Consider the following 26,616-nt stretch of genomic DNA (forward strand, 5'->3'; position numbering starts at 1 on the left):
AAGGATAGATGAAGAGATTCAAGATTACGAGACATATATAAGTAGTTTCTCCAGCTAACAATGAGTACCTTAAGAAAGAGCTGGCAGAAGAAGAGAAAGTAGAACTACCTTGGCAAAGGAAAACCAAGCACAGGAGGTTTCTGTGTGTCTCAAACACAACTACCATAGTCAGATGAACATGGAGGCCTGGGCTCCTGCTCCAGACTCCCCCCAGCATGCTCCTCAAATTCCCAGAGAGCCCTAAAACCCAAAGAGGTGAGTATTCTCCCGGCATCCACATGACCAGAAATTCCAAAAGGCAAAAGGTGGATGGGATCAGATTAAAGGAGGCAATCTTATCCTCAGAGTTTTTTCCCAGGAAAAAACCGATGCCAAAAGCGGGAAGCATGCCCCACGCTCTGAAGCAACAGAAACAGAGAGGAGACGTCCCTAGAGAAAGCATCAGTGGTCGAAATAACCACAGCAGGAGTCAAAGTAGGTCACTCTTGCTGCCTTCAGACTGGGTAAAATAAGCAAATACAGGCACTTATCTCCAAAAGATGAGGAAGTTTCTCAGTATGTATCTAGTGACACTTAAGACCAGGAACTCCTAAACCTTTCCTGGTCCCCAACATCCTCTGGATGTAGCTATGAAGTGATACAGCATTTGCAGTTACGGTAAGGGGGCATCATCTCAAAAAGCAAATAAAATTAGCAACAACCAAACAGCCAAGAATCACCTAAATTTGATAAGGACAACACAGTGAAAGGGAGAAGCCCACCACAATGAATCAAGAAGTAAACAACTCCGAAGATAGTTAAAGAGTATAGGAAATAAGACTTTCAAATAAATATAATCAATGTACTGAGGCAAATAAAAAGATATGAGCCCTCAGACAAAAACAAATCATAGATCACCTAACTGATGAAAGTCTGAAGCTCAAAAATCCTAAAAACTTCAAAAGGAAAAAAAAAATCACCCCACACACAGAGAAACCAGAACCAGATTCACATCATGTTTCATAAGCAAGATGTGGATGCAAGAAAATGATGGTGAAATAACTTCAAGGCTCTTTGGTGGTCCAGTGGTTAAGACTTCGCGTTCCAATGTGAAAGGTGAGAGTTTGATCCCTGGTTGGGGAGCTAAGACCCTACATGCTGTGTGACCAAAAAACCAAAGCATGCAACAGAAGCAATACTGTAACAAATTCAATGAAGACTTTAAAAATGGGAGGAAAATATGTATTTTCCGATATGTAGGAACTGAAAAGCTTATCTCTTTCAATCTTACTGAAAAAGAAATGATCTTTGTAACAGTCAGACCCACCAAGCTGCTAATCCAATGTGAATACAGAACAAACACCCTTCTGGGTGCACAGGGAGCCCGCAGGCAGGCGTTCAGGTAGGTGGAGCAGAACTGATTCTTCTCTGCCTCTGTGTATGGCGCTCACCCGGGAGACTCCAGCCACAGGCTTTGACTTCAAAACCCACAAAAGCTGGGCCTGGAGGGTTTACTCCAAGACTTCTTTCCTCACATATATATCTTGACACGTGGGCCAGGAAGACTGAGGGCAGGTTCAATGAGGAAGAGAAACCAAATCACCTCCACAGGACACAGCAGGGAGGTGATGAGCAGAAGCAAGCAGCCCAAGAAAACCAAGGGAAAGCAGAGCAGCCTTCTCTCCGAGCCTGTCGTGGGGGCCGTCAGCCACATTTCTGCTACCTTCTGTGGATTTCAGCTCAGCCTATACCCAGCAGAGACAGGGCTACATCACACAGAGCTTGACAGATGGAAGATAGTGGCATAAGCTTCTTTGTAAAACAAAATTTGCCCCAAGAAGTAATAGAGAACATACTTTGATCAAAAGAAACAAATCTGTGATGTACAAATGTGAAGCATATTAGAAAACACACATTTAAATCTACATGTTAAACCTGTAACATCAACAACTAACTTGACCCAAGTAACATTTATAGAATATTCCACTCAATAACAGCTGAATATTTAGCAAGATAAACTACAGAATGGGCTATGAAACAAATCTAAGTAAGAGAATTCAAATCATACAAAGTATATGTCCTGACACCAGTGTGATTAAGGTAGAAATCAGTAACAGAAAGATCTCTTGAAAATCTCCAAGCCTCTGGAAACTAAACAACACACTTCTAAATAATCCATGGGTCTAAGCAGAAATGAAAAGGGAAATTAGAAAGTTTTTGTAAATGAAAGAAAACGTAACACATCAAAATTTGTGTGATGCACTAAAACAGTACTGATAGAGAAACCTGTAGCACTGAAAGTCTACACTGGAAAAAGGATGGTCTTTAAATCAATGACTTAAGCTCCTGCCTTGAGAAATCGGAAAAAGAATCAAAGAAACACAAGAAAAGAAATAATAAAGATCAAACCATAAATCAATGAAATGGAAAACAAAATGACCAAACAAGCAAAATGATGGAAAAAAGCAATGAAACCAAAACTGGTTCTTTGAAAAGATTATCAAAATTGATAAACAACCTAGCCAGGAAAAGAGAGGTCACAAACATCAGAAATGATACACCTTTTATATAATAATAATGTATTTAACTTGTAAATGTAGGCCAATAAATTTGACAACAAAGATGAAGTAGACAAATTACTTGAAAAACACAAATTACCAAACCAAGAGTCGGCACGACTGAGCGACTTTACTTTCACTTTTCACTTTCATGCACTGGAGAAGGAAATGGCAACCCACTCCAGTGTTCTTGCCTGGAGAATCCCAGGGACAGGGGAGCCTGGTGGGCTGCCGTCTATGGGGTCGCACAGAGTCGGACACGACTGAAGCGACTTAGCAGCAGCAGCAGCAGCAACTCATAAGGACTATCATCAGTATAGCCCCATACCTATTAAAGAAATTGAATCTGTAATCAAAAGTTTTTTCACAAAAGAATTCCAGATCCAGAGAGCCCTTACTAGTGAATGTGATCAAACACTTAAAGAAGAAATAATATCAATTCCACATAAACTCCTTCAGAAAACTGCTCTGAAGCCAGCATTACCGTGATACCAAAATCAGACAAAGACATTATAAGAAACCTACAGCCCAATATGCCATCATGAATACTAATGTAAAAATCTTAACAAAGATGAGCAAACTGAATCCAGCAATTATAAGAAGGATAATACTTCATGACCAGGTGGGGTTTATCCCAGGCCTGCAAGATTTATTTAATATTCAAAAAATGAAAAAGTGTAAAATTCATCATATTAAAAAACATGGTTATCACAACAGACACAGAAAACATATTTGACAAAAATCCAATATCCAATCCTAATTTAAACCTCCATAAAGTAGGAAACGAAGGGAACTTCCTCAACATGATAAATGGCATTTATAGAAAAAACGCACGGCTGACACTGCATTTAATGCTGAAATACTGAATGGCTCCCCTAAAATGGAGTGAGCCAAAGAAGGCTGCTCTTACCACTTCTATTAAGCGTTACACTGGGTGTTTTAGTCAGTGTAATTAGGCAAGAAAAATAAAAGGCTACTAGATTGAAAAGAAAGAAATAAAACCATAGTTAATTGAAGGTCATATGATCATCTATATAGAAAATCCAATGGAATCTATAAAAAGTTACTAAACCTAGTGAGTTTAGCAAGGTTTCCAGACACAACATTAGCATACAAAAATCTAATGGAAATGACATAAAAGTCAGAGGACCAGAAGATAATTCAATAATTCCCCAAGCTATAAAATAGAAAATGGCTTTTTAAAAAATGAACTGAGGCTCAAGAACCTCGAAGACCAAAAAAAAAAAATTAACATTGATTTTACCACAGTCTCATAAAAAGGAAAGAACAATTGCAAGGCTGGAAAAATATTTGAAGAAACAATGACTGGAAGTTTTCCAAATTAGTGAAAAGACAGAACCCTATCAATCCAATACAACAGTTGAAAACCCAAAGAAATACACCCCCAGACAAACCACACTTATACTTCTGAAAATGAGAAAGAAAAATCATCAAAGTATCAGAAATACAGGGGAACAAAAATTCAAAAGACAAAGCATTTCTCATCAGAAACCAAAGAAGCCAGAAGGAAGTGGCATAGTATTTTCAGGTACTAAAAGAAAAGCACTGTCAATCAAGAATTCTATAACCAGTGAGAATATTCTTCAGGAATGAAGACAAAGACAACTCACATGCAAAGCAGCTACGGTAATTTCCTGCCAGCAGACCTATTCTAAAAGAAGGGCTGGAGGAAGTTATTCATACAGGAAGGAAACATTAACAAAAGGAAGCTCAGAACAACAGGAATGAAGAAAGGGCAACAGAAAGGGTAAACACAGTAAGCTATTTTATTCTTTAGTTTTAAGATTTATTTTTGACAGAAGCAAAAAATATAGCATTCTCAGCATACAGAGAGGTACTATTAAGGACGACTTCCCTGTAAAGGGAAGAGGATAAAGCAACTTTGGCAGTAAGATATCTACGTTCTATTTGAAAGATAAAATGTTGATCTGACTAGACTGTGATAAGCTACGTATGCATAAGGTAATCTTCAGAACAACCACTAAGAAAAGACAAAGAAATGCATTCAAAAACACTACAGAAAAACCAAATGGAATGGAGTCAACCAGACAGTAATAAAAGAAAGATAGCAGGAAAATCTCCTGATACCTGGAAATTAAACAACACCCGGCTGCTAAATAATTCATAAGGCAGAAGAGAAATTAAAAGAAGACACCGACCTGCATGAAAATGAAAGCACAACATATCAAAATGTGTAAGACAAAGCTGAAGCAGGGCTTATAAGGAAGTTTACACCATAAATGTTCATATTTAAACTCTCAAACCAACACAGTTGACCTGTGAACAGCATGGGTTTGCCCTGTGAAGGTCCACTCACAAGGAGACTTTTCCCAACACAGAGGTAGTATGGTATTACACAGTGGCAGCTGGCTGGACCCACTGCATTTTATTAGGACAGCATTATTCAGATAGCAAAAGTAAAAACATTTGTTTAAAAAGAATCTTTCAAGATACTGTCCATCTTTCATTAGACTCATTTCTGTTGGTAAAGGTATCTGTTTACAAATAACATAATTATTTATTGCTGGTATGTAGGCTTCCCAGTTGGTGCTAGTGGTAAAGAACCTGCCTGCCAACGCAATGCAGGAGGAATAAGAGGCGCGGATTCAATCCCCAGGTCAGGAAGATCCCCTAGAGAAGGAAATAGCAACCCACCCCAGTATTCCTGCCTGGGAAATCCCACACAGAGAGGAGCCTGCTGGGCTCCTTGGGGCCACAAAGACACAAGTGAGCACACACACACACACACAGGCTTGAGTGAATCAATGCAACCTTGAAAGTAAACGTGTTCGTGGCTCAGTCGTGTCTGACTCCTTGCAACCCCATGGACTGTACCCTGCCAGGCTCCTCTGTCCATCAAATTCTCCAGGAAAGAATACTGGAGTGGACTGCCATTCCCTTCTCCAGGGGATCTTCCTGACTCAGAGATCAAACCCAGGTCTCCCACACTGTAGGCAGATTATCATCGGAGCCACCACGGAAACCCAACACAACTTGACTGAACTCTAACTCTAATCCTCTGCCAACAGATTCTGTTCCGATTTCCATGCAGACAAGCATAAGGACAGCTCTGCATTTTCATTTTTTAATTCTTACCGTCAACACCTTTCAGAAGAACACTGAGCAGCAGCCAGCAGCACCTGCACCTTGGGCAATCCAGTTCTGTTTAGACTTTTTGCAGTTATCTTAATTTTGAGACCTGCCCATGACTTTCCTCTCTTATCTTTGTGTTGTTCTGGTATCAAAGTTACATGATTTAAACAATAAATTAGGGACTTTTCTTTGTATTCTCTGAAACACTGTACAAGATAAACATTATTATCAGTTCTGTGAAAAATCTGACAGAAACCACCTGTGATGGTCAGCTGTATGGCCAATTTGGCTAGGTGCTAGTCCCCAGTTACTCAAACAAACACTAATCCAGCTCTTGCTGTGAAGGTATTTTGTAGATGTGATTGAAGGCTATAATCAGTTGACTTTAAGAAGAAAGAAAAGAAAGTAAAGTCGCTCAGTTGCTGAAGTAGCTCTTGACATTTTTGAGATCCAGTTAGAGTTAAATCACTGATCAAACTGAAGTAGAAGTCGCTCAGTCATGTCCGACTCTTTGCAAGTCCAACTGTGGTGTTGGAAAAGACTCTTGACTTTCTTGGACTGCAAGAAAATCAAGTTCAGTTCAGTTCAGTCGCTCACTTGTGTCCGACTCTTTGCGAAAATCAAGCTAGTCAATCCTAAAGGAAATCAGTGGAAGGACTGATGCGGAAGCTGAAGCTCCAATACTTTGGCCACCTGATGCGAAGAGCCAACTCACTGGTAAAGACCCTGATGCTGGGAAAGACTGAGGGCAGGAGGAGAAGGGACAACAGAGGGTGAGATGGTTGGATGGCATCAGTGACACGAAGGACATGAGCTTGGGCAAGCTCAGGGAGTTGGTGATGGACAGGGAAGCCTGGTGTGCTGCAGTCCATGGGGTAGCAAAGAGTTGGACAGAACTGAGCAAATGAACTGAACTGTGTTTATATGTGTGTACCAGGTTTAGTCAGCTTTTGTGAGTATGTGTGCGTTGGAAAGGGTTAGTCGCTCAGTTGTGCCTGACACTTTGCGACCTCATCGACCATAGGCCACCATGCTCCTCTCTCCATGGGATTCTACAGGCAAGAACACTGGAGTAGGTGGCCGTTCACTTCTCCAGCGGATCTTCCTGACCCAGGGATCGAACCCAGGTCTCCTGCATTGCAGGCAGATTCTTTACCCTCTACGCCACCAAGGAAAGCCCCAAGGTAGTCATCAGTTCAGTTCAGTTCAGTCACTCAGTCGTGTCTGACTCTTTGCAACCCCATGAATCGCAGCACGCCAGGCCTCCCTGTCCATCACCAACTCCTGGAGTTCACTCACACTCACGTTCATCGAGTCCGTGGTGCCATCCAGCCATCTCATCCTCTGTCGTCCCCTTCTCCTCCTGACCCCAATCCCTCCCAGCATCAGAGTCTTTTCCAATGAGTCAACTCTTTGCATGAGGTGGCCAAAGTACTGGAGCTTCAGCTTTAGCATCATTCCTTCCAAAGAAATCCCAGGGCTGATCTCCTTCAGAATGGACTGGTTGGATCTCCTTGCAGTCCAAGGGACTCTCAAGAGTCTTCTCCAACACCACAGTTCAAAAGCATCAATTCTTCGGCGCTCAGCCTTCTTCACAGTCCAACTCTCACATCACACATGACCACTGGAAAAACCATAGCCTTGACTAGATGGGACCTTTGTTGGCAAAGTAATGTCTCTGCTTTTCAATATGCTATCTAGGTAGTCGTAGAAAGACTTTCATCTATTGATCAAATTTTCTGAAGGTTTTTTATTCATTCTTGAGTCAACTGCAGTTTTCAGTAAGTTGGTATTTTTCAAGGAAACTATCCATTTCATCTAAAAGTTCAAAATAATGATATGGAAATGTTCACGTGACTTTTTCCTCTTTACTGCACTTATACCTTTATCCCAGTTTTTACTGCCTGCCAGCGGGTCAACAAACTTCCTGCTAAGAACCAGAGCGTAAATATTTCAAGCTGTGTGGGCTACACACCGCCTCTGTCACGCATGCTCCTTGTTTTTTTTTTCCAAACAACCCTTTGAAAATATTACTAACCATTCACAGCCTACCAGCCTTACCAGATTCTGCCCAGGCCATAGACGGTCGAAGTCTGACCGACACTACTGATTCATGCCTTCTCATCTTCCTTAGTTTCGCCAGAGCCGCTGTAAGGTGATAAAAAGAACACTAGCCCACAGAAGGAACTGCCGAGTATGGGTGGAGAGAGGGGAGGACTGAGAGGGCAGCCTTGGAGGCGTGGCAGGGCTGCGCGGACAGAGGGGCCAGGATGCGGCAAGGCGGGCTCCCAGGGTTTCATCTCACAGTGAAATGAGATGACCACTCACCAAGGCAGGGAGACAAAAGAAGTCCAGCGGGGAGGGCAGTTCTGACTCGACAAACTGAATATGGATTCCTACGAGACACCCTGTGAGTGGAGAGCTGGGAACTACTTGGAAGAAAATCAATAAAACTGGAGCCATCTCCACACACTTCTTTCTCCTTGTCTACAGTGCAAACCACAGTCATCAGGGTAAAGAATCCACCCACAATGCAGGAGACATGGGTTTACACGGAAGATTCCCCTGGAGGAGGAAACAGCAACCTGCTCCAGTATTCTTGCCTGGAAAATTCCATGGACGGAGGAGTCTGGCGGGCTACAGTCTGTGGGGCCATGAAAGGGTTGGACACGACTGAGCGTGCACACAGGCACGCACAATGAACAGTGCAACTACTGAAGAGATGAGAAGAAACAGTGTGACGTGCCGATCCAGCCTACACAATCCACTTCAGCGCCTGAGCTCCTCCCCTCACTCACACACCTAGAACCAGACGGCTTATCTCCAACGCCTCCTCACGGACCTACCCTTTCTCTCCACAACCTGCAGTGCTCCTGAAACATTTTTAAAATGTGTTGTAAAGAAGTCCTTCTGATCATTCGTCTAAAACCCAAGGCAAAGAAAATCATATGAATCATGCGAATGTTGATTTCGATTTTCCACACTCTTGGTGTTAAATCTCTGGGAGACCAGTGCTTAAGATTCTGCTTACACTGCAGGAGACACAGGTTCTAGCTCTGGTTGGGGAACTATGATCCTGCATGCTGAGCAGTCAAAAAAAAAAAAGCTTAAAAAATATATATATATACATAAATTCTGCTAACACTTGGTAGCATACTAATCATTAAAAGTCAATTTTCAATTAATTGTGATTCTGTACATATGTACATATTTCAAAGTTTCCTTTGATACTACAAATATAGATATGGCACTTTTTATTCACAAAATTACAGGGTGATTCTCTCAGTGTCGATACGCTACGTAGATGTTATACATCTGCATCAAAGCTGGCAAAAAAAAAAAATCTAATTTTGAATATTTGCTACTCTACAGTCACATGGATTTATATTGAAATGAAGAATCAGGGTAACACCACCAGGGCAAATTTTCAAAGTTCTAACTCCTCAACATTCTATCACCACCTACAAGTCAGTTTCTACCTTTTTCACTGGCTGACTTTGTTAGTGCAGACTCTGCTCTGGGGCTCACGTGTTCCTGCCACACGGCCACCCGGGATCACACAAAACCAGCGACAGCAGTGCTTGCCCTGAATCCACAGACAGCAGTGACTCAACTCAGCATCACAGAAGCTTCCCCCAGAAAGGCGGCCCCAGCAAGGCAAGGAATGCCTTTCAACACTGAAAATGTTCTAACACAACTAATGTAATTGCTATCATTTAGATAATGACACTTTTTTGTTTTTTGGAACCTCCTAGTTGCCCATTTGTTCCTGTAGACATTACCATGACATTGTTTACTCTGTAGGAAAAACCAGACAATCGCTTGTAGGAAACGTGCAAAGGTGCTCTTATTAGCAACAGTTTCTCCTTCGGGTCCATCTTCTGTACGGAAGGGCCCCAGGTAGATGGCGCTGCACACCACTCAGCAGGACCGGGGCTGGCCAAAGGCCCCTTCACCCTGTGCGCTTCACACTGGAGCCCGCGAGGACCCTGGTCTCAGTGCTCAAGACACTCCTGCCCCAACCAGACCTCCTTGTCCCCTCCAGCTCACTCACACCCTCTTCTACAGTGAGCGCCTAAGATGAGCAAGGCGTGGGAGGCCGGGGACCAAGACCGGGCAAACAAAGACAGGCAGGCCTGTGTCCGTCCTCTTTCCTTTAAGCAACACTTGAATCGACAAAACAAAAGGGAAACTACAGACTAGGAAAGATTCTCCTCCCAACAGTCCAGCTGCGTCTGGCTACAAAACCTCCAGACAAAGGCCAGGAATGCCCTTCAGTCTTCTCAACGCCCCTCAGGTTCAGTACCTGGATTCCATTTTGCACAGAAACATGTGGAGACTCTAGCAGAGGGGAATAACCCAGGGGCAGGTTCCAAAGTTCTTCCATGACCCAACCCCTCCCCTAGGACGGTGGTCTATTTCAGGGGACTTCAGTAAACTAGGTCCCAGAGCTTCCAAAGCCCTGGTGAAGCCTGCAGGAACTCTTGGACAAGAAGAATGTTGGTTTCAGAAGCATCGTTTTGAACAAGCAAAATTCAAAACTTCACAGTTCACATTTCTTGATCAGAAAGGAAGCTCAATGATTCCAACCATGAAGAAAACTATTTTAGAAAAGGCAAAAGGACTGATTTGTCAGCTGGCTGAAAAAGTACCTTCGCGGGGAGTAAACATCAAATATTAGGTCAGTCGGTGACCAAAGAACTTTTTACAGTCTTGAACTCACAAGACCCGGAAAGCACATCAATGAGGCAGAAGTGCCTGTTTCTGCTCAGCTTCTGGGTCACACAGGCCAGCGTGCCTCCATCGCTGCGCCACATCTGAGCTCCTCTGTGCTATCAGCTCCCACTGGCAGTAACCACTGCGTTTACACCACATGTGCCCGGTTCCCAAAAGCACCTATTTCTTGGACCTCAGATTCTGCAGATTGCGAGGTGTGAAAACTTCCTCTGCCACCCACGTCGTTTTAACCGAGATGAGGCCAGGAAGGGACAGCCCGTCTCAAAGCATACCGAATTAGGAGATCGGCTTACGCAAGACGACCTGCCCATTTTAAAGAAGCGTTGCGACCTCCGCTGTGGCCGCAATGCCTGCAGTGATGAGGCTTCACAGTTACTTTATTTGGTAAAACCTCAAGGCTGTCTTTTGCTATGGGCACAATTGCCCATGGACAGCTAATAGGAAATCAGTCATGTTACTACAGGAGACATGCCTACGTGAGCAGACATTTGAGAGAGGAATATCTGGCAGCACGCCTGGACCTCCCAGCAACACATCCCTCACTCACGTGCCTTCCCTCCGACGCCCGTCAGACACGGTGGGCTACCCCCACACCGACGAGTGCTCCTCAGTGGCTTCTGGCTGTCCAAGCTCTCCCGGTCCTTCTCCTCCTTCTCTCAACAGTTCGTAAAATTTAACAAAAAACATGGACCATTTTGATAATAGAGCAGGGAAATTATTTTTATATTGAGAGCTTATTCACTTATTTCAAAGATTCAGTGCTTGCTCGAATCATTCACATTTTTTAAAATGGGGATATAAGTGCTTTACAATGCTGTGTTAGTTTCTGCTGTACAGGAGCGTGAATCAGGCGTAAGCATACAGACATCCCCTCCTTCCTAAACCTTCCTGCTACCCCTCATCCCACCCCTCTAGGTCATCACAGAGCATCAAGCTGAGCCATACAGCGGCTTCCCACTAACTATATATATGCCAGTGCTAATCTCTCAATTTGTCCCCACCCTTCACCTCCCTGTGACTTCCCAGGTGGTGCAGCAGTAAAGAATATGCCTGCCAAGGCCAGAGACATGGGTTCGATCCCTGGGTTGGGAAGATCCCCTGGAGGAGGAAATGGCAACCGTATTCTTGCCTGGAGAACCCACGGACAGAGAAGCCTGGAAGGCTACAGTCCATGAGGTTGCAAAGAGTCAGATACGACTGAGCAGCTGAGACACACACACACAAATGGGGCCACACATCCATCCCTCATGTCTGCATCTCAATTCCTGCCCTGCAAATAGGGTCATCTGTACCATTTTTCTAGATTCCACATACACACATTAATAAACGGTATTTGTTTTTCTCTTTCTGACTTACTTCACTCTGTATGACAGCCTCTAGGTCCTTCACTGCAACACTGTTTACAACAGCCAGGACACGGAAGCAACCTAGATGTCTACTGAAAGACAAACGGATAAGGAAGACGTGGTACATACATACAAAGGAGTATTACTCAGCCATAAAAAGCAATGAAATTGGTTCATTTGTAGAGACTCACGACATCGTTCTCAGGATGGCCTTTAGAGCCAGGCTGAGTTAAAATTACAATGCAACCTTCTTGGGGAGCAGTGTTCCCCAAGGAGGGTCATCTACTCCCTTCATCAGACTGCCTCTGGCTAACTGTGCTGAAATTCAAGCTCACCTTCAAAACAAAAATTGACCGAAATGAGAATATTAAGATAATAAGATATTAAGATAAATATACTGTAGAGGCTGAAGGCAAATTCTAAAAGTCTTGAAAATACTCTGAACAATGGTAACGCTAAAAGCCGTATAAACACTCCCAAAGCAAGCTCCACTCCCGTTCCTGCCCAGGCAATCCCCCAGACTCTATCTCTAAACTGGCACTTCTTATGCTGTGTTCTCAGTGCTGCTCTCTATCACCAAATCTACTTGACCCATGTTTTCCAGAATCTGTTATTAATTCCCAAGTCCCACCAGGATCAGAAGTTCAACTTAAAATTTCTATTGTTTAAATCCTTATTCTGCCATCCCAGTGGTTATATTCTTCTCCTTGGCTAAAAATCAATCAATCCATCAGACAATCAGCTTAGATCTTACAGAAAGAAGGACGAAGTGGAGGTGAAGGGATCGTCTTACGGACACCATCACAGGCAGGAGCAGGGGTTCTGAACCCGAGGCTCAGAGAGCACAGATGGATCCTGCAGCGCCGGGCAGCGAGCAAGCCGTCGGGTCAGACTCCGCCTGTCTGCTGCCTTTATTCTCCATCTCCCACCCTTCATTTCCTTTATCAAGGCTTACTCACTCACCACCACCCAAAGTGCTCCCTAAGCCCAGTACCCGAAAGTGGTTTCTCCTTCCACTAAGCCCAAGGCGTTTCACGCCCAGACACTGTGGCTCTGATCACACGGGGACTTAGAACCCAGAGTAGCACACTTCCTGCAGAAACTTCCTTCTCTTGATCAGTGGTTGCCAAGGACCAAACTGCATTCCCACCACCGGAGGATTCAGGAAGCCCTAAGCTCGAAATGACTCTAGCTGGAGTGATTAAGGGTAAATGAGTCGACATGTATGTACGTTATGTGTATGAAAGTGTGTTAATCACTCCGTCGTGTCCAACTCTTTGTGATCCGATGGACTGTAGGCCGCCAGCCTCCTCTGTCCCTGGAATTCTCCAGGCAAGAATACTGGACCGGGTCGCCAGTGCCTCCTCCACAGGGTCATCCTGACCCAGGGACTGAACCCAGGTCTCCTGTACTGCAGGCAGATTCTTCATCACCTGAGTCACCAGGGAAGAGCCTGGCTTGAATGTGTCCATCATAGAATGTCTGCCCCATTCCAACCGGAAGGTTTCGACATCTCTCAGTGTGCTTTTCAGATTGCAGCATTTCCACTACCTGTCCTCTTCCTTGCTGCCGCGCCAGGATAATAGATGCTGCTTTCTGACAGATCCTTTCCTTTGTCTCAATACAGAAGTTTTCAGGGGCTGATCTACTGAGTTCAGCCTAGGAGCTGAGGCCAACATCTGAGTCTCCTCAGCACACAAGTTTGAGAGAAGTCTTAGCAACATGGGAGGGCCCTAATCAGATAGGTGGCCCTGCTAAGAATGGGAAAAAACAGCAGCTGAATCGGCCAGCACCTTGATCTCAGGCTGCCAGTCTTCCAAACTGCGAGAAAATAAACGTTTACTGTTTAAGCCACCCAGTCTAGAGAATGTTATTATGGCAACCCAAGAGGATGGAGATAGGATTTGGTAACAGAAGTTGTCAATTCTGGCTGCATCTAACAACCACACCTGATGTCTGGGCCCCACTCCAGACCAGTTAAATCAGACATGCTGGGTAACATCCAGGAACTGGTATTTTTAAAAGCTTCCCAGATAATTATATTAGATTCTAGATTAAGAACCACTGCATGAAATACAACTATAATGAGGTCTGAGACCACATCTCGTTAACCTCCATAATTCCCTCCTACTCCTCGTATATGGTAAAAATTCAGTAAACTGTAATAAATGACACGTATGTATAAAATTTCCATATTTGATAATCATTATACTAACAAATAGTTGAAAAAATATATTTATTCATGTGCTATTCATTCTGTTAAGAAACATTTATTAGGTGCCCACTATCTACCAATTATCAGGCTGGGGATTGCAGATACATTGATGTGCCCTGTTCTGCAACATAAACATTTAAAATCGTCTTTCAATTAGTCATGCTTAGGGCTTCCCTGGTGGCCCAGATGGTAAAAAAGCCTGCAATACAGGTGACCCAGGTCCAATCCCTAAGTCGGGAAGATCCTCTGGAGAAGGAAATCACTACCCTTTTGCCCGGAGAATTATTCTTGCCTGGAGAATCCCATAGACAGAGGAGCCTGGCGGGCCACAGCCCACGGGGTCACAAAGAGTCGGACACAACTGAGTGATGAACACACAGTTAATTAAAATATGGAAAACCAGTAAGAGTTCTCCAGCAAAAACACAGCACAGGATTGTTCTTAAAAATGTTTTCCCTCAATCTCTTTACTTAAAAATGTAAAAGTGTAAAAGGAGCTGGCTGATGCGGGGAGAAGGTTAACTTGGGAATCAATGTTTTCATTTGGGCACATTTTGTGTGGCCCACTTATATCAAGTCTAGGAGATTTCTACAAATAAGGTAATAACACCCCTCAGTTCAGTTCAGTTGCTCAGTCGTGTCCAGCTCTTTGCGACCCGATGGACTACAGCATGCCAGGCCTCCCTGTCCATCACCAACTCCCAAAGCTGGCTCAAACACATGTGCATTGAGTAGGTGATGCCATCCAACCATCTCTTCTCTGTCACCCCCTTCTCCTCCTCTTTTCCAGCATCAGGGTCTTTTCCAGTGAGTCAGTTCTTCCCATCAGGTGGCCAAAGTATTGGAACTTCAGCTTGAGCATCAATAACATGCCTAGAGACAAATAACCATATTAATCCAGTCAATGAAACATGAGCTTTCTGTGCTGAGTCTAGAACCCCTTGAGACCACCTGCACAAGAATTTAAACACACACAAGTTTAAGGCTTGAAGCAGCCTTAGCATCTGATACATCTTACTGTCCCTCCCTGTCATCCTCAAATCTCAGAATATGCCATTTAGAATTCCTGAAGGGCCTGAGGTTACTAGCAAAGTCTGAAACACCTCAGTCCTACTCATTCCCAAATTCAATTCGGTGCTGTTTGCGTAACAGGCAGAGCCTACTCGGGCTAGTGGAGAATCTCCTACCATCTAGGCATAAGTAACTGGCCCATCCTCTCCTTATGCTAATAAAGTTAAAGACACAGAACCAGATGAAAGACACTCTTCACCACAGAAGTGAATATTCCTTCACATCCGATCTTCCCTCATCTCTCAAATTATTTGATACATGTAGCTTTCATTTTATTTCTCAAAGAAAAAATTCTAGATCTAGAATGAAAGAAACTCCACACACTGGTTATTTGACATTTTGGTGGTTTTTAATATTCCATACATTAAAATAATTTTTTGTTAAAATATTAAAATAAAGACCGGAGGCAGTGACATCAAGGAAGGCCTTCTATGAAATTGATTTCAAAAAAGAGTAGGACTTAGATGTGAGGGTGGGACAGAAAGGGAAACATTCCAAAGAGAAGGAATAGCATGTCAAAGGCCTAGAGGCAGAAAGGGGAAAAGAGAGACAGCGTGCGCCATTTGGCATCTGTTATCCTACGGGCAGAGGAGCCACTGCCCATGCGGTTGCCAAAGACTCAGACACAACTTTGCAACTAAACAACTAAGTATATCTTAGGCCAGTGTTACCTACACTTCTTTATCACAACCCCATGATACTCCTGGACACAGTACACACGTGTATTTTCATATATGCACAGGGGTCCTCCTTCCTACCTGACTTGCCCACCTGATTCACTGCACATACTAAAATTCCTAACAGTCTCAGATCAGTTATTTATAGGCTGGAACAACAAACTGGTTCCAAATCAGGAAAGGAGTAGATCGAGGCTGTATGTCACGCTGTTTATTTAACTCATATGCAGAGGACACCATGAGAAACGCTGGGCTGGATGAAGCATAAGCTGGAATCAAGACTGCAGGAGAAATATCAATAACCTCAGCTATGCAGATGACACCACTCTTATGCCAGAGAGCAAAGAAGAATCAAAGAGCCTCTCGATGAAAGTGAAAGAGGAAAGTGAAAAAGCTGGCTTAAAACTCAAGATTTAGAAAACTAAGATTGTGGCATCTGATCCTATCACTTCATGGCAAATAGATGGGGAAACAGTGGAAACAGTGACAGACTTTATTTTGGGGGGCTTCAAAATCACTGAAGATGGTGACTGCAGCCATGATTTTAAAAGATGCTTGCTCCTTGCAAGAAAAGTTATGACCAACCTAGACAGCTTATTAAAAAGCAGAGACATTACGTTGCCAACAAAGGTTCGTCTAGTCAGAGCCATGGCTTTTCCAGGAGTCATGTATGAATGTGAGAGTTGGACTATAAAGAAAGCTGAGCACTGAACAATTGATGCCTTTGAACTGTGGTGTTGGAGAAGACTCTTGAGAGTCCCTGAGACTGCAAGAAGATCCAACCAATCCATCCTAAAGGAGATCAGTCCTGAATATTCATTGGAAGGACTGAGGCTGAAGCTGAAACTCCAATACTTTGGCCACCTGATGCGAAGAACTGACTCATTGTAAAAGACCCTGATGCTGGGAAAGATTGAAGGTGGGAGGAGAAGGGGACGACAGAGGATGAGATGGTTCGATGGCATCACCGACTCAAAGGACATGAGTTTGAGTAACCTCCAGGAGTTGGTGATGGACAGGGAGGCCTGGTGTGCTGCAGTCCATGGGGTCGCAAAGACTCAGACACGACTGAGCGACTGAACGAAACTGAACTGCTGGTGTCTCTCCCTGTAGCCGAGACGGAGGGGAGAGAGAGCCTGCTCACCCAGCCTGCAACCTTCCCAGCACCCCGCCTGGGCCGTGGGTGGTAGCACCTGGTATTTTTCCTTCTCCAGGCCCCTCTCCCTCCTCCTGCAGTGGGCAAGGGCTGACAGGGGGTCACAAAGCCCGATTCCTTTGCTTCGGAAGCTAGATAAGCCCCCATACTACACCCTGCTCAGCCTCCTCCATTCAGCTGCTACTCCCTTCTCTCTCCCGGAGGTCTGCACTCCAAGAATCAATCCCTGCACATGAAAAACTCACGTGATGCCCTGCTGCTGCTGCTAAGTGGCTTCAGTCGTGTCCGACTCTGTGCGACCCCAGAGACGGCAGCCCACCAGGCTCCCCTGTCCCTGGGATTCTCCAGGCAAGAACACTGGAGTGGGGTGCCATTTCCTCCTCCAATGCATGAAAATGAAAAGTGAAAGTGAAGTCGCTCAGTCGTGTCCGACTCTTAGCGACCCCATGGACTGCAGCCCAACAGGCTCCTCCATCCGTGGGATTTTCCTACATATTGTGCTCCAAGACCACCCAAATAAAGGAACCAGGGCTTGTCCGAAACAAGAGTAATCCTGTGGCTGGGCCGGGGAGGTCCTAGAGGGGCCAGGACTTTCTGTGTGAGAAGTGAAGGACACGCTCAGAAAAAGATGGGAGCACGTCACAAGGACCCAGAAGCTGGTCTGAAGGAACTCTAGGTGGCCAAATCTGAGAAAATGTGAGCACTGAAATATTTAGTGACAAATGATAACACCATTGAGAAAACAAATTCCTGAATCCATGCCAATAATATCAATAAGAAACAAAGTGTTTCCTCATTTAAAGCAAAGTGTCGACAACTGTCTAAAGGAGAGATAACCGTCTAAGTGGAAACAATGTTGGAGGCAGAAAATCATGTTGCAACCATCACAGGAAAGACTGAATCCGGCAAAAATCATCAACAGAGGCTCCATCAAAACGAGTTTTCTGATGAGGAATGAACACCCACCTAGCCGTCAGTGGTCTCCCCACACCATGCCACGCTAAGTCACTTCAGTCGTGTCTGGCTCTGCGACCCCATGGACTGTCGCCCACCAGGCTCCTCTGTATGGGGATTCTCCAGGCAAGAAGACTGGAGTGGGTTGCCATGCCCTCCTCCAGGGGATCTTCCCAACCCTGGGATTGAACCCTTGTCTCCTGTGACTCCTGCACTGTAAGCAGATTCTTGACCACTGAGCCACCTGCGAAGCCCACAGAGTGCTTATTGACTTCAGGAGAGGAAGACACAGCAAAGACACTGGCTGGGTGGTCAAAGTTAGAACCACCCACTAGCAACAGACCTCTCCCGTGCCTCCAAGTCTGACACCTCGATGCAGAGGGCTCAGCTGAGATCTCAATCCCCATCTGATCAAAAGTCAGAGCAATGCACAATGAAGAGGAATTCTACTGTCACTCCCTTCCCTAAGCACTCACAGTGTCTCTCTGCTGTTCCTGGATGAAATCCAACCCCCACAAACGGTTAAGAGCCATTTTGTGACCCACAGCCCAAACCCCGGGGCCTCCACACACGCACCGCTGTGGCCTCAAAGCTTCTCTCTCCCTTGTGCTCCCTGCCCATGCCAGGGCTTTTCAATTTCAGAAAACAATTTCAGGTTGTTAAATTAATCAAATGAGGCAAACAAAAACAACGTATTTTGTAGTAGTGCAAACATGCTTTGACCTTAAAAATTCATAAAACGTGGAAGTCAGACGTTTACCCCTGAACCATGAATATAATTTGTATCTAACAGGACACTGTAAAAACACAGAAGCAGTTACAAAATAAAAAAATTTCTAATCAACTATGTTATAGTATTTTTTCTTTTTTTTACATATTAATCACACAACGCTCAGGAAAAAAACAGAAACAGATTTTCCCAACCTGTTTAGCTGTCTAACTCCAAGAGTGGCCTTTTCCAGTGACCAAGCGCTGGTATACCCACAGCCCATCTACCTCCATCTCCATGGGAACCACTGAAAGAACCCCTGCAACCTAAGTATTCCCAGAGTTACCAAGATGCCATCCTCCCAGGATACATACACTCGAAACCTGTACTCATGGGATGTCATGAAATTCCTGACCCCACTTCCCACCCTGAGCCTGCTCACTACCCATTCCTCCCAAGTAGGTTTCTGGAAGAAAACACCCATGGAGGGAGCCACAAAAGGCCACGCATGCGCTTAAAGAAACGTCACCTGTGCTGCCCGCTGCGGACCAGGCAACAGATGGGAAGGGAAACCCCCTCCCCAGCTCAAAGGGTAAAGAGTAGAAGAACAATGGGGCAGAAAGAACTCTTCTCCTAGTTATTAGGAAAAGTAAGAAACTTCTCAGGCCCAGGTTCCTGCGAGTCGTCACCTTGGACAAATTATGTCAGATGATTTCTCTGAACTCTGGAAGCAGCGAAGGCTTCACGGGTGTCCTTTCAGGACAGCATTGGGCTGGGCTTCCCGTGACTGGGCTAGTTTACAACTTGTTAGGGGCAGAGGTTAAATTCTAGCACTCTGTCCAATCGAGACAGAAATAATTTCTAACCAGTGGAAAGATAACCCCCCAAGTAACAGTTCATAGCCCTACTGAAATTAATCAGCTTTTACCTAAGCCAACTATCTATGACATTTTCTATGTATCTACCATTTCAATGTTTTTCGAGTAGTTTTTACATTTTACTGGCTCCCTCACTACTGAGTTGGAGAAAATCTTTAACAAATATCCACTTTGTATTACCGTAAGTAATCATTTTATCTTTCTGGAAATCCTACTTTAACAAGTACCACTTGAGCTACAGTCCATCGGGTCAGGCATCACTAAGCACACACATCCTCAGAAAACAGATTGTGCTGTTCGTGTGCATGGCTTGTAATCTACATAAATGGTGTTGTGCTATAGATTTGATTTGGTGATTTCCCTTTTTGCTCAATACAATGTTTATAAGATCTTTAAAAAAAAAAAAAGAGTGTCACTTGTAACACCGTTTCTACAGATGATCAATAAACAACCTCTAAAATTTCAATCACCTCAGTTTGACTGGATTTTTAAATATATACAGTACATACAATATACATACTGTATACTTCAACTTCTTAAGTCCTTTCATAGGAGAATGACCTATACTGTGTATTTCTTGAGTCATTACTGCGTTATCAAAGGTCCTACTTAGGGCTAAAGATGCAAGGCAAACTTCCCTGGCTGCTAAGAAAACAAAGCTGAAGGTCAAGTCAATAAACCCGGGTGAGTACAGAGCCCTGGCAATCCTCTGCAGGTTAGAACTCCCCGTGGACTATTTTAAGTCACCAGAGGCTTGGGCAGGGTAAACATCTGCTAGTGCAAACGGCTACTAGTATTTTTTTTTTTAATTTCCCTCTCTCCTCAGTCACTTTCTCTGAGTGTTTTGCACTATCTAGCTTTTTCTCTCTGCATTCAAATAGTAAGAGAAAATAGTGGCCAGAATTATGGCTGATAAGCTTCAGAGAGTGTTATTACCTCAACGTTAACAAAAAGGGAAATTGCTTAAATAAAACTACATTTAAGAGTAAGTATGCATTGTTGGGTTCAGAGTTTTTTGAGAAAAATGGACCCTACAAAGTTAGTTTAAAGGCTGCTGCCAAATGCAGATCAAACGTGTATAAAGATTTTTAAAAATCTAACATAAACCAATGGGAAAATAGATGTTCCTACATCATTTGGCATACTACTCATTTAGCAAGAAACATACCACTGTGTACCGTAAGAAGCAAAACAAATATCAAAACATGACTCTATGTTTCAATCTATGAACCAAACACAAATTAACTTTAAAAGAGCGGACCTCAGTATATTTGTATTCTGGAGTCTAAACAAAGAAAATTTTCAAAAATAGTCCTACTAGCTGAGTCCGCTCTCTAACTTTCCATTCCAATCTTGCTTCCGAGCCTGCTCTTGTCTGAGTTTCCAATGGTTAGCGTGCTGTTAGATCTGACCATCACCAGTTATCCAGTTGCAGAGCCTAGGAATTCCCTGTCTCCCTTTCGCTCAATGAAACAGCGAGTCCTGTCAATTTCTCCTCCAAAACATCTGAAGCTTTGTATTTCTCCCCATTTTTTCCCTAATACTATCCCAGGCCAACATATACGAACACATTTGGCCTGAACCGCTGCCAGTGTGTGTTAACCTTCCACTCCTGGCCCCTCTACAAGGCTACCAGAGCGGTAAAAGTATGCCATCTTTAAAAGCCTCCACAGGTTTTTGTTAACATCAAGAAAAGTCCAAACGCGCACTTATCAGGGCCTTTCGGCACTGCAACATGCAGGTTCTATCTACTTTCCCAGCACCTCCTCCATGCTCCGGACCGCAATCGAACCCAACAGTTGAAGTACTTGCACCTCGGAGCGCCTAGCACACCGGTTCCTTCCCTCTTTCCAGGACAGCTTCCGCTCTGAAGATGCCAACTCACACCAACCTGCCACCTAAAGTGGTCCTCTCTTTACCATCTACCTCTGACACCGCTTATCTTCCTTATAACGTTTACCACTATCTGTAAAAGTCCGTGTGGGGGGGGGGGGGGGGTGAGGGGGGGCGGTGATGTCTTTCCTTGCACCCCTAGAATACAAGCTCTAGACAGAGTAAGGGTCTTTCTGTCCTATAGACCAGTTTCCCAGGGCCTAGAAGAGACACTGAGTCCGCAACAAGTATCTGTTTACTCCATGAGGCCTGGGCATAGGGGTCTCTGAGTCCCCAGCCACGAGACTCGTCCACTTCTTTCTCCTCGGGCCTACAGAGGCTGTCTCCCTTCTGGCTCTCCAAAGGCTGGAAGCCAGTCCTCCTCCCAACGCCTTGAGTATAATATTGATACGAAGGGCATGTCCCAAAGCCCCTCAGCGTTCCCCGCCGTGCAGCGAGCATCCTCGCGCCGGGTACCGCGGAAGTCACGGGGAGCGACCGGCTCTCTGGGGACACTTTCCAGCGGAACGACCCCCGTCCCGGTCAGTGCGTTCAAGTCGGAGCGCAGATACTTAAAGGAGCCTGTGACCCCCAAGGGCCCACAGAGAAAGGCGGCGAGGCGGCAGGCGCTAGCAAGGCGAGCGCCCGCAAGCCCCGTCGGACCGCCGCCCCCGCCCCCGCGCCGGGCGCCCGCGGGCCGGGACGCGGGAGGGCGGGGCGGCCTCGGCGTCGCGCCTCCCAGCCCGCCCCGCCCCCTGCACGCCCCCCGGGCTCCGCGCCCCCGCCTCCCGCGCCTTACCTGCGGGGTCGAGCGCCATGTCCACGCGCGGGAGGCGGCAGCCGCGCGGCCGCCCGCGAGAGTGGGTGGGGCGGGGCCGCACGGGAGGCGGGGCGGGGCGAACCACGGGGGCGAGAGGAGGAGCGCGGCGCCGGGCGCAAAGCGCGGCGGCTCCGACGCCTCTTACTTCCCGGTCGCGACTTCCGCCGCCCGCCGCGCCTGCGCACTCCCGACCCGTCCCTAGCCGCGTGACCCGAGCGGAGGGACTCGGCCGAGGGAAGCCCCGGGAGAGGGCGTGGCCGCCTGGACCCCGCAGGCGCGCCGGGCGCGAGCTTGTGCGCCCGCTGCGCGACTGCGTCCGTGAGGTTGCGGGCGGGGATCCACAGCCCTGACGACTCCATTCAATCCCAAGCCTCTCTCCTCTCTCCTGCCTTCGAACCTGAGAAGCCAGCCTGCCCCTTTGTTTGCACTTCGTTAACGTTCGTTCATTCAGAAGTGTCTGTGTCAGGCCTGCCAGGTTCTAGCCTTGGTTCTGAATACTAGGGGGAAATAACTGGATAAAAATGAAATCTCTAATTCTGAAAAAGCACAGTGTTGGTGAAGAACCCGGTGAGAGCAGTGCGCCGCTAAATGCGGCGAGCAGTTCTTCGAGGCGGTGCAGCAACTTTGTACTATATGCAGCATCTTTCTCCCGTCCCGCCCCCATCGGAAGCCTGTGCTTCTGGAGGTTACAAGTAGGAAATGGGCCCAAGGGGCACTTATGTCCTGTGAAATGATACCCTTGGATGATGCTACAGATCCCCACTCTGTCGATTGAAGCTGTTAAGTGTGTGAGAAAAATGAAGGAAGGTGATAGCCACCGTCCTCAAGAACCCCAATTGCCCCCTTCCCAGTAGAAACTCGCGGTAGCAATGATGCCCATACCCATTCACCAAGCAGCCTTCAGAAAGGCCCCCTTCTTATGCTTACGTGTAACTAGCTCCAGCCCCCGAAGGTGCGGAGGGGGACAGATGGGACAGATGTTGGAAAAACAAGGAGCAGCTGCTGCTTCCCTGTGAGGGATTTAAGGCTTTCAAAAAAAAAAAACGATTCCCTCCCCACCTACCTGCAGGCCCTCCTCCCCTGCTGCTGCTTCCGCCTGGTCAGTTGGCAGAGAAGCTGACGCGGTGGAACAGGGCTGGGAAAGTGGGTCTCAGCTCAGCAGGTCTTCCGTTTAAGGGCCTATTTGGGCATAACGGTCCTTATCACAGCTGCAGGGTGAGGTGCCAAGCTGGAGAATTACTGTTTCACTCAGCCAGGCAGGAAATCGGGCCCTGTTCCCTGTATGTTTTATAAGTGTGTTTTAAAGCACACCAAATTCATTCTAGAGGGGAAGGATTTAATTTAGGAAGTAAATATTTTTGAGGAGATGAGGTGGGGTAAAAAAAATATGAGTCAGTCACACACGTCAGTAGTTGAACGAAAAATTCCTTATATATAAAAAAAGAAAAGCATTCTGGTAAAGGGGGAACCTTGGAGAGCATTAGAGACGTGTAGGTACTGTCACCCGAATCCTGTTTCATGACCCATTCGCTTTCTAGGTTGGCTAAGTCCCAACGTTTCTCCGGACTTTTGCTTCTAATTTGCAAAGTTGTTGTGAAAAATAAATATACCATCTAACACTCTTTCAGTCATTCGTGTACCACTTCCATAGTTTTTGCCATAACTATCACTTGAACCATTATTAATTTTTTATTTAAATAAACTGAATTTGAAAAATACCTTAAATGGACACTCCCTACTTTAGCCTTATCCTAAGCAAGAACAGTGTCAAACTTTATTTTGGGGGGCTCCAAAATCACTACAGATGGTGATTGCAGCCATGACATTAAAAGACGCTTACTCCTTGGAAGGAAAGTTATGACCAACCTAGACAGCATATTCAAAGGCAGAGATGTTATACTTTGCCAACAAAGGTCCATCTAGTCAAGGCTATGGTTTTTCCAGTGGTCATGTGTGGAAGTGAGAGTTGAACTGTGAAGAAGGCTGAGCACCGAAGAATTGATGCTTTTGAACTGTGGTGTTGGAGAAGACTCTTGAGAGTCCCTTGGACTGCAAGGAGATCCAACCAGTCCATTCTAAAGGAGATCAGTCCTGGGTGTTCATTGGCAGGACTGATGCTGAAGCTGAAACTCCAGTACTTTGGCCACCTCATGTGAAGAGTTGACTCATAAAAGACTCTGATGCTGGGAGGGATAGGGGGCAGGAGGAGAAGGGGACGACAGAGGATAAGATGGCTGGATGGCATCACCAACTCAATGGACGTGAGTGTGAGTGAACTCCGGGAGTTGGTGATGGACAGGGAGGTCTGGCGTGCTACAGTTCATGGGTTCGCAAAGAGTAGGACACGACTGAGTGACTGAACTGAGCTGAACTGAAGCAAGAATATCTGTAAAGTCATGGTTTTTGTGTGCCCCATAAAACAGTGTATGGTCAGGCCACGAAAAATGACTGTTCTCTTGCTCTCTATATCCCCTGCCCAACCAGAACCAGCTTCACCTGCATCTACTCTGACTTTCCTATGTACTCGCTCCTGCCCCAGCTTGTAATTGTTCTAATCCAGGGAATGGTGAGGGGCATGCCCTTCTGCTAGTTTCCATGGTAACCAAGAGCCAGCTTGACATCCATTATTTCTAGAACTGACAATATCCCCCTGTCTCTGGGGAGTGAAGACTGCCACCACATCCTGCCCACTGTCCAGACAGTGGGACATTGGTCCAGGGCCCTTTTTCAGACGTGTAAGATCCCCCTGTCCATTAAACCATTGAAGTCTCTGTTGCCAACTCCAGGCTCTTTCTTAGGTCTTAAAGCTGGACAATGTAAGGCTTGTGGGACTTCCCTCGTGGCTCAGACGGTAAAGTGTCTGCCTACAATGCGGGAGGCCCAGGTTCAATACCTGGGTCGGGAAGATCTCCTGGAGAAGGAAATGGCAACCCACTCCAGTATTCTTGCCTGGAAAATCCCATGGATGGAGAAGCCTGGTGGGCTACAGTCCATGGAGTCACAAAGAGTCGGACACGACTGTGAGTGACTTTAAAAAAAACAAACAGACAGGCAGCTGGACCATTACACGATGAGAAGTACTGGCAAGAACAGCACCTCACTGCCTGGTACCAGACAGTATATTCCATCTCCTCCCTCAAATGAAACTAGGTCGTTTGGGGACAAAGTCTTTACAATCTGCCTGGGAAAGAGAAGTCATATTTTTTTTTAAGTTAAATCATAGAAATGTAATTGGCAATTCAAAACAGAAGAAATTTCGTAAGCAATCACACTATGAACACACAATTTGGGGCTGAGGGGCTCACTGCCCCAGGAGTAAAAGAGGGAGGAGGGCCCATCATCCTGGGAATGAGCCGCAACTGTCATCCCCGGTGATCATTGGGGTTCAAACATTAGACCCTCACGGCCCCCACGGTTGCTGTCACCAAGGACTGAGTGTCGGGGTGGTTAGGAAAGATGTCAAAGATGAGGATAAGTTAAGGTTGACTTTGAAAGATGGGTAGCACAGGTAAGCAGAGAAGAAGGCTTGTCATGCTAAGAGAAGAAGGAGTAGACACCTCTGGGTTTCGAGATGTTCTTGAAGGACAGTGTGACGTGGGAAAGAGGGGGAAGGGAGAGACACACAGGAGCAGAAGCGCAGGGATGCTCATGACTACACTGTGGGCATGGGAGTGGGCAATGCCTGAAACCACCTCAGTGAATGTGGGGGAGCAAGGATGGTTATAAATAAGACTGGAAAAAAAAAAACCAACAGGTTCCCAAAGCCTTAAGCATTAGTCTGAGGGGTGCTGAATGTGTTCCTATAAGCAGCTGAAGGCTAACAAGTACAATAGAAAATGGCATTGTGGTCAAAGTAATGTTTTTCAAAGATTTTCTGTAGGACAGATTTAGAGAGCCAAGAGGTGAGCAGAAGAGTCAGGAGGCTATTGCAACTGTTGAGGCAGAATCAGATGATAACTGAAACTGGAATATGTGAAATGTACCAAGAAAGGGTGAGTCAGAGTAATTACAAAGGGAGGATCTAGACTTCCTATTGTATTTAACACAAAGGAGTCAAGAAGGATTTCTAGGTGTGTACGGACCAGTGAGACAGTCATGATGATTTATGCTTCAAGTGATCTGCCCTTGACCCTTATTTTTAGGGAGCAGTACTGAGACAGAGCGGAAGTTAGGAGGAAGATGGAGGACCCCAGGGAGCAAAGACAGGCGGACCCACGACAGAGCATGTGAGATGTGTAGTATGTAGACGGAATGCGTGTGTAGGTATGCTATGCATATATTTATTTTGGGTTTTGTTTTTTTGGCTGTGCTGAGTCTTTTTTGCTACGCAAGCTCTCTCTAGTTGCAGCGAGTGGGGACTGCTCTCTTGGTTGTGCAGGGCCTTCTCATCGCGTGGCTTCTCTTGTTGCAGAGCACAGGCTCTGTGGTGGGCGGGCTCAGGGGTTGTGGCACCGGGGCTTGGTTGCCCCACAGTATATGGAGTCCTCCACGTTCCAGGGATCGAACCCGCGTCCCCTGTGTTGGCAGGCAG

The 26,616-nt window shown here is 45.7% G+C and overlaps 1 protein-coding gene across 2 annotated transcripts in view; it reads right to left on the reverse strand.

Annotated features, from left to right (window-relative positions):
* CMC1 (C-X9-C motif containing 1) overlaps positions 1-22,156 on the reverse strand; it is an 83,036-nt gene extending 60,880 nt beyond the window's left edge. Inside the window, exon 1 of one of the 2 annotated variants that reach the window (XM_052641574.1) lies at positions 22,065-22,156. Coding sequence is in view for 1 of the 2 variants with exons in the window: in XM_052641573.1 (XP_052497533.1) it covers positions 22,065-22,083 (19 nt within the window). In the remaining variant the exon portion in view is untranslated. The remainder of the gene's footprint in view (positions 1-22,064) is intronic. The other variant, XM_052641573.1, reaches the window with a different exon arrangement.
* Positions 22,157-26,616: the final 4,460 nt, after the last annotated feature.

Source organism: Budorcas taxicolor, chromosome 1 (genome assembly GCF_023091745.1).
Source record: "Budorcas taxicolor isolate Tak-1 chromosome 1, Takin1.1, whole genome shotgun sequence".
In the NCBI taxonomy this organism is placed as follows: domain Eukaryota; kingdom Metazoa; phylum Chordata; class Mammalia; order Artiodactyla; family Bovidae; genus Budorcas; species Budorcas taxicolor.